Here is a 15,314-nt window from a genome sequence, read left to right as displayed (position 1 = left end):
CTGATACATATTAACAAGGGATATTGCAATTCTGAATCAGTCGTAAAACGGACTCGTACACAATAGCAATAAAGAAATCTGAGAGTGAAATGGGGACAACGATCAGCAGAATGAGACGCGGAGGAGAGTGACAGGATAGAGAAAATACGAAGGGGAGCAAAAATACAGGGGTCTAGCAGTAGAAACTAAATCAAGACAACAACTCGTCCGATCCCTCACAAACCATCACGAAACTGCAGCAGCTCTCCGTTCCCGTTCTTTCGTCTTGGCTCCGGGTCCGAATCGCTCCTGGAAACTGATCAACTCCTCCATCAGCTCCTCCATCATCTTCATCGTAGCTTGGGTAGAATATCGCGGTTCCAGGTGTTCCACCCTGACTGCCGCGAATTCCGACTTTTCCTGGACAGGGGACTCCGTCATGGGTCTCTCGTCATCCATCAGCATCCTGTCTTCTCTTGCAGCAGGTTCAGAAATAGCAACGTGCTCCTGGACCTCCCTCAAGGCCTTTTCCAGGGCCTGCCTCCGTCTCATCCTCTCCGAAGCGCTGACTTGCTCCCGGCCGACCCACTCCACGAGTGCTCTGACTCTCTTGTTCATATCTCCGACACTCATCCTCTTCGTCGGCCATCGGACCTTGACGCCTCGCTCAATTGTCACGCCCTCGGGAGCGACAGAATCCCTGCCATCCACATCGGCGCAGGCGCTCAAATTGAGATTATGAAGTCCATGAGCACCCGAACTTGTAACCCTCAGCGGTGTCGGCTCTTTTGAGGGCAGCATCGGCTCCAGGTGTGAAAGCCAGTCGGGCAGGTTCCAGGATGTATACAGAGGTTGTTGTGAAACGGCGTATTCATGCGACTGGTGGTACGCCCTCGCTGCCGCGGCGGACGTGGATGCGTGCCCTCGTGTATTCGAGTGGGTCCCGGCACCTACACCGCTTGTATTGTTCCGTCTGTGATCGGCGGAGGCGAATGCTTGCGAAGCGGGAGCGCGCTTCATACCTGCTTGCCCACTTTTAGTTCTGTTGTTTGCTTGACGCTTGGGTGCCGTGGTGGCGGGTTCTAAAGAAGATGCAGAGCTTAAATGCCTGTAATTACGTGAATAGGACACCGGCATACCTTCATCACCCGGGGTAGGAGGTAAGTCGGCGGCTTGCCCATTCTTGCGCCCGCCTCGCTTGTTCCGTGCCGCTGCACTCTTGGGAGCAGCTGTTGTTCCGGAGTTTTGCCGCGCTGCACTGGCAGGATTCAATGGAGTCTCTTCGCGTGTTGTGGTCGCCAAAGCGGGGCGGTCGGACATGCTGGACGGGGAGCGCTGCCGTTTGATTAACGCCCTTCATAGCACTTCATATCAGCAACAGAATCAGCTTATGTGTATATGATACTCACGTGTCATCCTCGGTCCGTTTCCGTTTCTTTGCTCCGCCTATGGCTGGATCACCCTCCTCATCACCTTCAACGTTCATAGTTCCAGCTGCTCTACTGTCCACAGCGGAGGAGGAGGGGCCACCAGCATGTGCGGCAGCTTCTGCAGCAGCAGCCTCCGCAGCCGACTGCTCGATGACTTCCTGCAGGCTTTCGTCGTACGCGGCATCCCTGCTGTTCATCGTGTTGCGCCTCTTGGCTGGTTTGTGCAGGAGGTGAGATGGCGAATGAGACCGAGAAGAGCGCGAGTTATTGGCGGAGGTAGAGTTGTGATGGGATGTGTTGGAAGCGTGGCGCATCTTCTTGCTCAGTCTCCTGGATAATATGTCGATGAGGATAGGACGTGGCGAAGAAAGTGGTCAGGGGCATACTTGAGCAGGGACTCGTGTCTTTCAGGCCTGCACCGCTCGCAGTGGTAATCAACGAACGGCAGGTCCTCGACCTTCTCGTAGCCCATGCAGAGCCCGTGCTGCCAGACATTGCACGTCTCGCACTGCACCATGAACTCGCCTGCTTGCTCGGGATCTTCGTCGCCTATGCCACACAGTATTTAGTCTGGGAGACGCGTGAACGCGCGGGCTGCCTACGCACCACAGATGCACCGGGTAACGCTCTGCTCGTCGTCGGGGCCGTCCATGGGCGCGTCCTCGTCGGCGGCACCGTTCTTCGCCTCATCGATGTTGATATCCACGACGGCAGCCCTGTCCTTCTCGGGCTCCTTCTCTTTGCCCTTTCTCTTCGCGCGGCTGTTGGTGGTGGCGCCGTTGGTGCCGTTCTTGAGCGGGTGGTCCTCGAGGGCGTCGTCAAGATCCTCCTGCTTGGCCCGCTTGTTGCGATTGGAGCCGTTGGACGTGGAGCGCTGGAGGGGCTCCTTGATTCTGGGGACCGTCGGCGACAGAGGTTGCGGGTCGGGGGAGTGGGACGTCGGGCTGGCGATAGCATTGAACAAGGGCGCAGGCCGCCTGCCCGACCTGCGAGGCTCCCTGGCGAGCGGGGAGAGCGGCGGGCCCATCGTAGCAGCCTGGGCCATTGCGGGCGACGGCGGGGGTGGCGACGGAGGATAAGGAGCGTTAGGGCACAAGGGTCCTTTGGCCGAGTTTTGCCAGTCTGCTGCTATTCCAGTCCGCACGGTCACGCTATGAGTTTCGGTTAGCGCGCCGATGCCCCTTCCTCTTTCGGAATTCCTCCCACGCCTGCCCTTGTCGTGAAACTTCCATCTCCCCTGCCCTCCGCGGTCCCTGGCCCTTGCCACTCGCTTTTGCACGTCTAGCCGTCGCCCTGGACGGTGTGCAGCATGATATCGACGCTGCGCCCAGAATAGCCGGCTCTGCGCGCGGCTTATCTGAGCCTACGGCCCGCTGATCACTCGTGAAGGATGGCCACCGAAGAGAACGCTGCGAGCTACCTGCGTGGAAGACCGACGAATGTACAGTAATGAATGACGATGGGCTTCACCAGCGGTCGCTTCGCGGATGGTTTGCATATCCGTCGTGCCGAGGGACAGTGCGCGCTTGTGGCTGCCGCGGCCTGGCATTGGCGGCGGGCATATCGAACATGCCACAACTCCGCATATCAAGAATTGGGATGATAGAATTACTTCAGAGGGTACGATATCCTTTACACTACTTCCCGACTGTTCGTCATAAATCCGACAGATGCTTTGATTATCCTCTGCACGACTGCTAGCTCTTCTTGGTCCCGTGGCGCATAGATCAGCAAGTCTTCCACGGGCAAAACTCGTGTCCCAGACATAGGATGGCGCTCTCCCCATCCATGCTCGATCACTTCCCATGGGCACATAGTCAGCTGGCTCTGCATCAGCGGTCCCCGCCGGTGACTTACCAAGTTTACAGTCCCGAGGCGATAGAACTAAGTGCATGGAATAGTCAACGTCAGCATGCACATGCCCGATTTCGCCCTTGATCTGTGCTGCTGCTGCGTGCGGAGGAGGCCCTCGGACGTACATAGCAGCGTGCACCCTCTCCGCCAACGATCCCGCGATTCCAACCAGCTTTACGTTGTCGACTGCTATCTGGAAGAATGTCTTGACGATTTCCTGTGGGCCGGGTGACCTCTTCAGCGGTGTTTCCTTGGACAGCGGACGGTCTCACCAGTTTCATCTCTTCCGAAGGAATCTGGTCGGCCTGCCTTTGCGGCGGGAAATGCCATCCCATCTTTGGCCTAGGACTCTGGCGGACTGGGAAGTCTGGCTCTCCTAACCAGCTCTCTGACGAATATTTATCATACACCGCAGTGCTCCGTGTCTCCCTTCCGAACGGGTGTATCATGCACGCCACCGCCCAGCCGAAGATGTTGACCGGGAGGGCACCTTTGCCCAAGTCCTTATAGGCCTGATAGTTTCTGGAGAGTGCTGGATAGGAGACAGCGAGCACAGAAGCTATGGATGAGAGTGAAATGACAAGCTTTGGGTGTCGAGCGACCAGCTCTTTGACGGCTGCCGGAGCTCGTGTCGTTAGCAAGTCAGCCATGGCGGATGATGGGATGGATAGGCTTTCGCGCAGGGTTAGTTATAGCAGCATACATTCCGTTGTCACCCGAATGTGTACTGCGCGCGTTCTCTATCCATAGCGTTACTCAGATCAACGTCTGTCGGTTTGAGAGAAAGGAATGTCCGCTCGCGTAAGCGTGCCCTCGTCACGCACAGCAATGACGTCGATCACAACCTTGTCTGCACGTGGCTGCCACGCGCCTGATCGGAGACTCGGCTGCGCACTTGGCTGCCACGCGCCTGATCGGAGACTCGGCTGCTCCCGACAGCAGTTCCAACTTTATCTTTGGACGGAGTCATCTAACCCACACTGCCATGGCTTCACCGACTCTTGAGTATGCGTCGCATGCACCAGAGCCCATCTCAAACAGCTATCCTCGTCTGGCCAGCTACCATCTCCTTCCAGACGGCACGCCAGACTACCTGCGCCTCATCCTAACCTCCAAAGTGTACGAGATTCTGAAAGAAACGCCACTCGTCTTCGCCCCCAACCTCAGCGCAAGGCTCGGAAACCAGATATGGCTCAAGCGCGAGGACCTGCAGGAGGTCTTCAGCTTCAAAATTAGGGGTGCTTACAACTTCATGGCCAGCTTGACCGACGATGAACGGTGGAAAGGCGTCATCACATGCAGTGCTGGTTAGTGTGCGTAGCCCCCGCACTGTCCCCGTAATCTCTAGCTGCACACTTGGTCCATGCCATCCCTGACTCTCTCGCATTGTAGGGAACCACGCGCAGGGCGTAGCTCTCTCTGGCGCCCGTCTGGGCGTCCCCTGCACCATCGTCATGCCCAGCGGCACGCCCTCCATCAAAGTCCGCAACGTCTCCCGCCTCGGCGCCAAAGTCATCCTCCACGGCGCCGACTTTGACGAGGCCAAGGCCGAATGCGCGCGCCTCGCCGAGGCGCACGGCCTCACCTTCGTGCCCCCGTACGACGACCCGCTCGTCATCGCCGGCCAGGGCACCGTGGGCATGGAGATCCTCAAGCAACTAACGCACTCGGAGAAACTCGATGGCATATTCGCTGCTGTGGGCGGCGGCGGGCTCGTCGCCGGGATCGCCGAGTACGTGAAGAGAATCGGCGGGCCCGACACGAAAGTCATCGGCGCCGAGACTTTCGATGGGGACGCTATGGCGAAGAGTCTGGATGCCGGAGAGAGGCAGACTCTGCCCGAAGTTGGGCCGTTCAGTGACGGCACGGCAGTCAAGATCGTCGGCGAGGAACCCTTCAGGATATGCAAGCAACTCCTGGACGGCGTGGTGAAAGTAGACAACGACGAAATTTGCGCAGCCATCAAGGATATCTTCGAAGGTGCGGTTCCTCGAGTCCGCCGGTCTCCCTGGATGCTCTTCTGACTTCGCGCACAGAGACGCGGTCGATAACCGAGCCCGCTGGGGCCCTCGCGCTTGCCGGTCTGAAACGCCACATCGTGGACAGCAAACTTATCGGGGCGCAGAAACGCTTCGTGGCAGTCGTGAGCGGCGCGAACATGAACTTCGACCGGCTGCGCTTCGTCGCGGAACGCGCAGAGCTCGGTGAAGGGCGCGAAGCCCTGCTGAGCGTCGAGATCCCCGAGCGACCAGGAAGGTCTGTGCTTTTCGTCTACGTGCCCTCCTCACCCTTACCCTAAAGTGCAACAGCTACGTGCAGCTGCACGGCCTTATCTACCCGCGCGCGATCACCGAGTTCATCTACCGCTACAACTCGCCGGACGTCGCGCACGTGTTCCTCTCCTTCAAGCTCGAGACCAAGTCGCGCGCACGCGAGGTCGCGGACGTCCTGGCCGCGCTCGAGCGCGAGGGCATGAAGGGGTACGACATCAGCGACGATGAGATGGCGAAGAGCCATGCGCGGTATATGATTGGCGGCGCAAAGGCCGTGCCGAATGAAAGGTTGTTTAGGTTCGGTGAGTAGTTTGGTGACAATCAAGGAGATGAAGTTGCTCAATCTGGGTGGGGTGGGGCTGTAGAATTCCCGGAGAGACCTGGCGCGCTGAGGAAGTTCCTCCTCGGTATGCGGACAGGGTGGAACATCTCCCTATTCCACTACCGCAACCACGGTGCAGGTGGGTTATCTATGTGTTATCCATTTTATTCTTTACTAATGTAAACGACTATATAGACTTGGGTAAAGTCCTGGCAGGCATCCAAGTACCGCCAGAAGAGAGTGAGCAGTTCGAGGAGTTCTTGCGGAATCTGGGATACCCGTACGTAGAAGAGACGGAAAATGAGGTGTACAAGCGGTATCTTAGAGGGTGATCACAATCATCTCTATTTGTATCTTGGTTTTCGAGTCGCGGTGAATTGAAGTTGTACTCTTGATTGCAGGTTGTTGTTCGGCAGAAACCCTGAACCCGACGCTACAATGTGGATGAGGTGATGATTACGTCCTAATACCATATATTTCGATCGGTCGGTCAGCCCTGTTCACCGCAGTCCTCTTTGTCCTCTGGTGTCCTTCTGGCTAACCTAGGTCACACTCCTACGAGGCGACTCCATCTGCTGCTATGGGAGGAACCGCAAAGAAGAGAACGCTCGACTCTGAAACTGCGAAGAAGCCGTTCGTCCCGCTGAGTAACAAAGACGTCTATCGAGAAATAATGGGCCACATATCTGGAGATGCAGACAAGCTATCTGCGGCACTCACCTGTCGTGATATTTCCAACATTGCGCTCGATCTGTTGTGGCGCGAGCTGCGCTCCATTATCCATCTCCTCCGTGTTCTCCCATCCTTTGACATAGCGGATGATGTATACGTGGGTGATTCGCAGTGTCCCTCCGCAACCCTTGGTCTAATAAACTCATAAGGTCCTGGTGGATACGCTCTCGAACGAATCACAAGAATTCAAGCGGTTCGTTCGTTATGCCGCCCGCGTCCGTGAACTGGTATATAATCCCGATGCAGAGCGTCGGATTGGCGAGTCAGTTTTCCTCGCTTGCACACAGGCCCTCGCTGGCCAACCTCTGCTGCCCAACCTACATTTTCTCCGGTGGACAGTCCCGCACAGCCGTATGACTGTGTCGGAGGTGCAGACTTTTGTGCACCCAGGCCTTCCGCGGCTCGAAATACGGATAGCCGGGAAACGTGCCTCCCATGAGAACCTTGCCGGACAGGGCATATAGAAGTTTTTCTGTTGGCTTCGAGGCTCCGGCCATACGTTGCAAGACATCAGTTTGTCCGTGGGAGAGCGCATGACACTGGATCGCCAGGAGATCGAGAACATTTTGTTTATGGGACACCTCAAGTGTTTGTTCCTGGGCATTGGTCGTCAAGACACGATTGACCTTTCATCCTCGCTGAAGGTCGTACAGAACTTCCGCCGCAATCAGGGAGCGATAAGTTCGGGGATAGACTTCCGCTCGTTAAGGAGTCTACGAGTCCTGGGACTGGATCTGTCACCAGGCATGGCGATTGGACCTGCTGGAACATTGGATTCACTGGAGGAGCTCATCCTCAAAGGACCCGCCAAGTTAATAACAGAATTCTTGGGCACGATATTGGTACCCCAGCTCGCGTCAGTCAGGTTATTTGTCGCCGACTCGCCCAGGTCCGAGCGCTTATTGAAGATATTCTCGTTCCTGGGACATCATGCTTTGAAGATCATTGCTGTATGCGCTCTGGGTACGTATGAGAAGATATACACAATAAATTGGAACCAGATATTTGCCCACTTGTCTGGCCTTGCAGAGCTAGAAGCTCTGCGTCTCCAGTTCTACCAGGTCTCAATTTCCATGGATGACCATGATATGGCCCGGCTTGCGCAGACTTGGCAGAGTCTGAAAATATTGGACCTTCGGCACTGCGAAACCAGCACCTCCAGGCTCCCATCCATGAAGTCCCTCGTTCAGGTCGCGGAAAACGCACCCAAGCTGCGCGAACTATACCTCGACATTCAGAACAACATCGATTCCCTTCTCCCGTTGGAATGTGCAGTCTTCAATCATCAACTCCAAATACTGGATCTTTACTTCCATTGGAAAGATCCGAAATCAGAGATTGGCTCTATGGCCAATTTCTTCCACTCTCTGTTTCCTTGCCTTGACACACGAGGACTTGTGGGTGATGATCAACGTTGGACGGAGATGCTGCGTTTGATCGACGAGAAACGTGGATCAAGGCAGCTCGAGAAGTGACCCGTAGGGACTTCTGCAGGTGTTATGAAAGATAACTGTTCAGAACTCCCATTATATCCTGTCACCGACTCCATTTCTCCATGTCTGGCCTGTCCACGTCCATGTAATGAGTAATAGAGCAACAAAGTCAGTATGCCACCCGCTAAAGACCCACCATCATGAGGCTTGAGCTACGCCACAACCGCGTCGCAAGTGGCTGGGATAATTCCGATCATTCTTCATTTGCTACTACTCAACACAAGATGGTCCTGAACCCGGAATCGACTATTATTACTGTTGCTCGAGAGACACCATTCATTCCCCTCGCCATCAAAGAGCTTTACCATGAAATACTGCGACATTTGCCCGCGAAATCCGATAAACTGCACGTAGCGCTGGTCTCTCGTGGGCTTTCGCAGATCGCGCTCGACGTGCTATGGCACAAATTGGACTCCATCATCCATCTCCTAAGTGTATTGCCGTATTTTCAACTACACGAAGATACATATGTGAGAACGCCCTTAGTCGACTGCTATCCCGTTAGCCCCTACATCAAAAGGTCCTGAAAGAGGCAATTCTTATGGACTCGCCGGCGTACCAGATGTTTCGATTCTATGCATCACGCGTTCGCGAGTTGGTTCATGACCCTGATATTCAAAAGCGGGTCGACCTTTCGGTCTTTCTGGACATCTCGCAGATTCTCGCCGGACAGCCACTCTTGCCTCACTTGCGGTCACTACAATGGACTGTCCCACGAATACGACCGACGTCCTCGGAGCTGCAATTGTTTGTCGGACCCACCTTGAATCGGGTGGAGATACGAGGATCAAGCCTGGTACCTCGCTTGCCACAGACCCTTCCCGCCCAGGTAGCTCAGGTTATACAAAAGTTTTTATCAAGGCTTTCCCAGTCTAGTGCACCAGTGGAAGAACTCATTTTGCGTACGGGAACAGGCTTCGTGCTGGATTATCACCACATACAGGATATTCTCGCGATGGGAAGTCTGAGGCATCTGTTTATCGGGGTCAGCGCGCATCCTAGAGTCCACATTTTTACCAGCAAAGCGGAGATACGAGAGTTCTTTGGGCCGGGAGTGATCATCCAGGGGTCTAGACTGTCCATAGATTTCCTTGGCCGGCTTGGAATCTACAGACCCTGGGACTGGATGTGACGGAAATGACGAGCAAGCCTGGCAAGGACTGTCTGCGACTGGATGCTCTCGAGAAGCTGGTCCTCAAAGGCCCAGCCAAGTCAGTTTCTCAAAGTCTAGCATCATTCTCGACTCCGCGACTGGCAACTGTCAAGCTGTACATCACGGACAAGCCACCGGTAGAGTCTCTTCTTGGGGTCATTTCTATGTTGAATCGGCATCGGCTGAAGTCCATCATTGTGCATCATCTGGGTTCGTGCCCAGACGATAGTGCTAGCTATATCAACTGGGGTCAGGTGTTCATCCCACTGTCTCAACACACCCAAGTAGAAGATCTTCGCTTGCAATTCCATCGAATACCTCTCCGCATGAACAATGATGATGTGGAGAAGCTCACGCTAACTTTCCCGGCGCTGAGAAAGCTGGAGATAATTGCGACTTCGGCGTCCACCAGTGTAGCACCATCTATCCTGTGCTTGACTTCTTTCGCTCGCAATTGCTCGCAGCTTCAGTATCTACAGCTGGACCTTGACAATGAGGCTCCCTTTCCTCTCGAACCTCCTGTCTTTAGTCACAAGCTGCGGACAGTGGATTTGTTCTTCCCAACGCGGAACACGTCAAGCACATTCGCTTGCTCGCTAGCACACTTCCTGGACTCCTTGTTCCCTTGGCTCGACACCTCGGGGTGCGAGGACGGCATCCAAGATTGGACGCAAATGCTGCGTATCATCGACGGGAAACGAGATTCAAGACGCGTCGAGAGGCGACGATTACTACAACTGTCATGATGCACCTATGGCACAGGCACCAGCCGATTCTTGAGTGAGCATGAATGCTGCCATTGCGTCCTCTGCTCGACGAGTCTCATTCCTCAGACACCAGCGACGCATGTCGATGAGCTGGGACGCTGACGCTCTCGTGGCTTGTTCAACTATCGTTCCGCCATACTGCTCCGAGGTTAGGGCATATAGGAGTATCCGTCGTACTCATACATTATTGTTACATTGACATTTAGTGGCTACGATCTTTCCTGCAATACATTTTTTTTTCCAATACATCGCCCTATTATGTGCTGTTGACACTCTGGGTCAGCTGGATCTAGGTTATTGAGTCATATCAATTCTGTCCTATAATCATGGGTTGATAAACTCACCTCTTGCTTGGTGATTGCGATGAGCTCCCCAGGAACAGCCACGCGCCCAGTGGCAGCGTCAATCGCAGTTTCGATCCCGCGCGCAATTGATGACTCCGTCGACTTCCAGTACCGAATATCCTCTGGGACGACTTCGATGACGGATACACGTGGGTCTTCCTCATTTCCCTTGTGGACACCATCCTTCAGGTCTCCGAAATACGCCGCAATACTAAAGCAACTGTTATCAAGAGAGCTCGTCGTCGATGAAAGCAATGACCTACGTGGACGACCAGTGTTTCTTGATCAGAGCCTTGTCCTGCGAGAGCTTCGCGATGCCGGCAACGCTAACCCAATCTGTAGTCTTGCTGTCGTAGAAGCTGACATTAACGTGCGAGTCATTCTGGATTTCGTCGAACTTATGGCTGGCGTTGTTCGCGATGAAGATCAAAGTGGTCTGGGATGGGCTCACGGCTATACTTCTGATTAAAATGAAGCCGGCGGGTCAGATACGAGGATACCTACGACCAGCTGGTGTCATGGCCCGCGAGTGCAGGTGGCCGTCGGACGACCTGGTGACGAGCATGCCAGTTCCGGCGGCCTTGATGATGGCATGAAGACCGTCGATCTTCTGCTGGGGAGTGAGGTTGTTCTTTTCCGCCTTGGCGGTGTAGGGGTCGAGAAATTTATCAGCTGCGGCAGACATGGCGGATTAGTTGAGTGAGTAGAGTGAGTGCGGGGTAAGCAAGAGCTTATATACCATTACTTAGTATTACAAGCCAGGATCTCCTGACGTATACGATCCAGTGCACCCATTGATGTCATAGCAGCCACCGTGACAAGGTCACTGCTCCAAGCATGGAAGTCACCGAGCCTTATAAGGGAACTTGGAATGTGGCGCGGTCTCGCAGGCGAGTAGATGGCCAGGTGGTAACGTAAATACAGTATGTAAGCTGGAGCCAGCATACATCGTCGTGAATGCGGTCAACCTGGACTATGCACTGGACATAACAAGGTCGGGGAGGGGGTACTCGAGGGGTACTACTCACTAGCTTGCCAGTCGAGGCCGTGACCTGTACTTGGTATCCTGATAGTATGTGCTGGGCCCCGGTTGAGTCAGTTCTGGGGCACCGACACCCAATAATATCGCACCCAATCCAAGCATTTGACCCCGGGCCAGTTAAAGACGCGAGAGGTTCCGAAACTAGTATCAGCGCAATCGATATTACTCGGGATGCAGGACTGACGAATCGTCGCTCATCTACCTGCCTTGCGATATGCGATAGCTCTTCGGGAAGACTTCACATACTGTAACGGAGTGGAAGGTGCGAGCAATCTGCAAAGTAGACTGACGCATGATATAAATGATACCACAAATCCGAGTCCGCTTTCTTAATAAACACTGCGTTGCCTAGAATACTGAAGGAGTTGCTACAGCGGAACTGGCTACCGCAGAACTTGCCACCACGGGACTCGCGACCACGGAACTCTCCACCGTTGTCACGGTCGCGGTAGCAGTGGCAATGAAGCTCTCCCAGGCAGCCACCGTGGCGCTCGATGGAATATACGACGACACCGTCGTACCTGGTCCGTAGTATATGGGGTCACTGGCAGCTGGCAGTACATCCTCGGCCAGCACTGAGCTCTCTCCACCAACGACGGTGACTGTACCGTTTCCGGAAGTCGTCACAAGGCCAGTGGTGTTGGATCCCAGGATAAATTCTCGCAAGAAAACCCATGCCTGAAGACCGTCAATAACATTCATGGTAATGGAAGGGATGGGAACATACCGCGGCGGGCTCATACTCAGGAACCTAGACACAGTCATCAGTACTTGACCACATGTAGGAACAAACCACTGCGGACCTCGTGCCCTGCGCCCACGAACAAGACATAAGTCAGATTCCGCTCTTGATGGACGATCCCAGCAAAGTTGCCATCATCGTCATACCAGGGAGTGGAAGGCTTGCGAGTGAAACCCTGGATCCCTCCCCAAGTAGTATTCTACGTTCCAAAGATTAGCAATCTGCGATTATTCCTTGTAAATTACTTCACTTGGATTGTCACTTCAGTTCCACGGTGACCAACGAGTAGGTCAGCATTTCCAGAATAGAATATCATTGATACATTATTCTTAGTCGCATTCTGGGCCAACTCGGACAGGAAGGCCATCGGTCTGAAAAGGGCTTGGTCAAATTTTCAGAAAGACATTGCCGGCTAGACTTACTCGACGCCTATAGAGAAAGAAAGATCATGATTGGGTTGGGAAAATGAGCTTAAAGATACATACTAGGGTCACCGAATTCGTTCGTTCCGCCTCCTGCATCCACACAGTGTGAAGAAAAGCACTTTTGACGAAGGGCAGTGACGTACCAGGGAAAGTGTAGTTGTAGGTGGAGCCGAAAGGATAATCGAACTCCAGAACCCAGTCCTTGCTGGTGGGCGCATGCAACGCAGCACGGGTCTGGTTATCTAAAAATGCGCATATCAGCCCCACTCTACAAAGATCCAAGAATATGACTAACCGTTCAGGAAAACGCTGGGATCCAGAGGCGCCTCGGGATCAAGGGCATCAGGGACGAAGTAAACCTGTACATGCCTCAGTGTCATCTCCGGGCGCGACGAACAGGAGACGCACGTCAAAGCCATTATAATCGTTGCCCTCTAATGACAGAGGCCGTCAGAATAGCTGGGACTTGAAAAGACTTCATCCATAACTCACTCCAAGGGAAAGTGTAGTTCAGCACGTAGTCGATGACGTGGTCCAATAGGTCACATCCGTAGTATGGGTCAAGGGTGTCGTTGGACCGACGAAGGAGGTCGCGCTTCCATGACTGTCTGCGTTCTTCCCTCGTTTCGAGATCTCTAGCAGTAAGCAGTTCTCCCTGCTGCTTGATCTTGGTGGCTAATCCATTCTTGAACGCCGACTTGCTAAACTTGTTACGCTTCCTGTCCATGACAACTGAACCATTGATGATGGTTCCCCACTGCAGAGGGAGGGTGGGGAAGGGTGCAGTCTCGGGGTACGACAGGTTCAAGTCGTAGCCGCACAAGTGGGTCCTGAGCATTGGTGTGAGTGGAGGTGGCACGCGCAGGAAAGCATGGATTACTCACTGCGTCTTGAAGTAGTCGTATACATCAGGGTCGTAGCTGATGAGCTGGGGGTACGTTTCGATGACACTGAGCTACGTTTCACCCAGTTGAGCGCTTAGGAATTCCAAAGACCGCTACGAACTTACCATCGGCAACATCTCGAACACCGAGAGGGAAGCGGTAGCTCCGTCACCGATCGCGAATTTCGCTAGCTTCACAGGAGGGTTCGGTGAAGAAAATATGGCTTTCGTGATGTAGGGCTAACAGGAGCCATTGAGTTGTCTGAGGTGGATTTTTTGTCGTTAAGCCACTCACGATGTATGTCCCCGCATAACTCTCTCCGGTGAGGTAAAGCGGACGTTCCGCAAGACTGGGGAAGACCGCCACGAGGTTCGTTAAGAAACCAAGCTATGTCTCGAGTTCATGAGGCGTCATCAACCAGATAATGATCCACTCACGAAGTCCTGCCCCATTTGATCCTCGTCGGCAACTACAACGTCATTACATCAAGTCCATAATTGGTGGGAGATGCCACCTACTATATCCAGTTGCATCAGCGGTCGAATACCCGGTACCAACTATGATGACCTTGAGTGTTCTGAATATTCAAAATAATCATGAAAGTAGTCTTACCAGGCTGGTCAACCCATATAGAGTCAATTAACTTGTCCCAGCTGTAGTTGTTCGGGACGATCGAATACGTGTTCGTCACATGCAGAGGTCCGTTCTATCGCACCGGGTCAGCCTAAGCTCATCTCTTGGGACATGTCCGTACCTCTCCCATGAAGCCCAAGAAACTCGAAGCTCCAGGACTAGTTACATCACGATCTCAGAAACCCTGACAAACCATAGTAATAGTACGGTTGCTGCTCACCCTCCATTGAGCCAAATCAACCAAGGCTCGTCGGACTTCTCTCCAGCTTGAGCTGTAAGAGATCCGTTTTCTTTCTCGAAGCCCCAGAAGAACAACGTGTCATTGGGATGACCCGCGCGATTCACGCTGAGACTTCCCGCCCAGTTGCGCGAGAGGGTAACGGTTACGTTCGGAAGAGGCTCCGTAACCTCGAAGTCTGCATTACAATTGAAGTAACATCAGGCTCCTGTTATGGGATGTGCTGGAGGTACGCACAGCTTTGCCAGTCAGGGCCATAAGCAGTACTCGGTATCCCGGTGTAGTTATGCGGGTACGTACTCGGTGGGGTGTCCTGACCTGCTGCGAGGGCAGCGAGGCCCAACACGATGGCCCCGAGTTCAAGCATAGCTGGATATTCAAGGACGGGAGTTCCGCCGAACGCTGCCCGTCACCTACTTATACCGAGCTCTTACCGAGCCGTCGGTAGAACACAGAGTCACCATGCTTCTAGCTCGTGTAATACTCCTTCGGGAGCTACAGTGCTTTGCATAAAAGTCTAGACTCGCGACCAGTCCTGTACGCAATGCACACGCCTTCCTTTTTTGGTTTCGGAGTGATGGAAGGCGTGAGCTTGCGAACGGACTGGTGACAACGGACAGTCACATAGCGGGGTCACAACTTTCCCCGCCAAGCGTGACTCCGACTTAGAAAAATTTGCCCCCTCAGACGTACAAAATCGTCTCTGGCACACATTGTTCAATGATGTTTTTGAAGCGAATGGAGTTGATTGGAATAGGTGAGAAAAGAGGATTTTCTCCTTGAGTCAGTCCAAATTCATCGAAATTTGACCTATGTCAAATGAATCTATGGCCTTCAAAACCTACAATGGTGTAAATCTCCCAAGGCATGATTTTTCTGAGTTATGAGGCTCTCAAATCACGAAGTCCCACTCATAGTTGGCGCGTGTCACGCGCATCCCGCCAAAAGGGCGACCGTAGTTCCCAGCCGCTTCGCAGTGTAGCGAGTATTACGAGCGGAGCTT

The 15,314-nt window shown here is 53.8% G+C and overlaps 7 protein-coding genes across 7 annotated transcripts; 3 read left to right on the top strand and 4 right to left on the bottom strand.

Annotated features, from left to right (window-relative positions):
• Nucleotides 1-225: 225 nt before the first annotated feature.
• Nucleotides 226-2,454, bottom strand: GLOTRDRAFT_115246 (uncharacterized protein; the record flags this gene model as incomplete). The annotated part of the gene is made up of 6 exons (XM_007866179.1): nt 226-974; nt 1,014-1,061; nt 1,119-1,333; nt 1,389-1,739; nt 1,796-1,958; nt 2,016-2,454. The coding sequence occupies 6 exons, from the start codon at nt 2,452-2,454 to the stop codon at nt 226-228; spliced, it is 1,965 nt and encodes a 654-aa protein (XP_007864370.1).
• Nucleotides 2,455-2,980: 526 nt separating this feature from the next.
• GLOTRDRAFT_110481 (uncharacterized protein) lies at nt 2,981-3,928 on the bottom strand. The gene is made up of 3 exons (XM_007866178.1): nt 3,536-3,928; nt 3,267-3,480; nt 2,981-3,208 (listed from the first exon to the last, which is right to left on the bottom strand). The coding sequence occupies exons 1-3, from the start codon at nt 3,911-3,913 to the stop codon at nt 3,042-3,044; spliced, it is 759 nt and encodes a 252-aa protein (XP_007864369.1). The 5' UTR covers nt 3,914-3,928; the 3' UTR covers nt 2,981-3,041.
• Nucleotides 3,929-4,233: 305 nt separating this feature from the next.
• GLOTRDRAFT_115245 (threonine dehydratase I) lies at nt 4,234-6,274 on the top strand. The gene is made up of 6 exons (XM_007866177.1): nt 4,234-4,570; nt 4,656-5,243; nt 5,300-5,519; nt 5,573-5,838; nt 5,902-5,997; nt 6,054-6,274. The coding sequence occupies exons 1-6, from the start codon at nt 4,249-4,251 to the stop codon at nt 6,188-6,190; spliced, it is 1,629 nt and encodes a 542-aa protein (XP_007864368.1). The 5' UTR covers nt 4,234-4,248; the 3' UTR covers nt 6,191-6,274.
• Nucleotides 6,275-7,123: 849 nt separating this feature from the next.
• GLOTRDRAFT_127603 (uncharacterized protein) lies at nt 7,124-8,065 on the top strand (the record flags this gene model as incomplete). The annotated part of the gene is made up of 1 exon (XM_007866176.1): nt 7,124-8,065. The coding sequence occupies one exon, from the start codon at nt 7,124-7,126 to the stop codon at nt 8,063-8,065; it is 942 nt and encodes a 313-aa protein (XP_007864367.1).
• Nucleotides 8,066-9,220: 1,155 nt separating this feature from the next.
• Nucleotides 9,221-9,982, top strand: GLOTRDRAFT_127602 (uncharacterized protein; the record flags this gene model as incomplete). The annotated part of the gene is made up of 1 exon (XM_007866175.1): nt 9,221-9,982. One exon carries the CDS (start codon nt 9,221-9,223, stop codon nt 9,980-9,982), a length of 762 nt encoding a protein of 253 aa, XP_007864366.1.
• A 164-nt stretch (nt 9,983-10,146) lies between these two features.
• GLOTRDRAFT_58450 (uncharacterized protein) lies at nt 10,147-11,072 on the bottom strand. The gene is made up of 4 exons (XM_007866174.1): nt 10,852-11,072; nt 10,611-10,800; nt 10,348-10,558; nt 10,147-10,292 (listed from the first exon to the last, which is right to left on the bottom strand). Exons 1-4 carry the CDS (start codon nt 11,030-11,032, stop codon nt 10,260-10,262), a joined length of 615 nt encoding a protein of 204 aa, XP_007864365.1. The 5' UTR covers nt 11,033-11,072; the 3' UTR covers nt 10,147-10,259.
• Nucleotides 11,073-11,590: 518 nt separating this feature from the next.
• Nucleotides 11,591-14,696, bottom strand: GLOTRDRAFT_58449 (alpha/beta-hydrolase). The gene is made up of 19 exons (XM_007866173.1): nt 14,549-14,696; nt 14,294-14,489; nt 14,195-14,231; nt 14,053-14,146; nt 13,959-13,997; nt 13,878-13,909; nt 13,735-13,827; nt 13,566-13,679; nt 13,441-13,511; nt 13,049-13,386; nt 12,965-12,990; nt 12,852-12,915; nt 12,700-12,798; nt 12,617-12,646; nt 12,554-12,560; nt 12,382-12,502; nt 12,193-12,330; nt 12,117-12,140; nt 11,591-12,067 (listed from the first exon to the last, which is right to left on the bottom strand). The coding sequence occupies exons 1-19, from the start codon at nt 14,676-14,678 to the stop codon at nt 11,738-11,740; spliced, it is 1,983 nt and encodes a 660-aa protein (XP_007864364.1). The 5' UTR covers nt 14,679-14,696; the 3' UTR covers nt 11,591-11,737.
• Between the last annotated feature and the right edge of the window lie 618 nt (nt 14,697-15,314).

The sequence above is a fragment of the Gloeophyllum trabeum genome (assembly GCF_000344685.1).
Source record: "Gloeophyllum trabeum ATCC 11539 unplaced genomic scaffold GLOTRscaffold_00004, whole genome shotgun sequence".
Taxonomy (NCBI): Eukaryota; Fungi; Basidiomycota; class Agaricomycetes; order Gloeophyllales; family Gloeophyllaceae; genus Gloeophyllum; species Gloeophyllum trabeum.
This window is presented reverse-complemented; position numbering and strand designations above follow the sequence as displayed.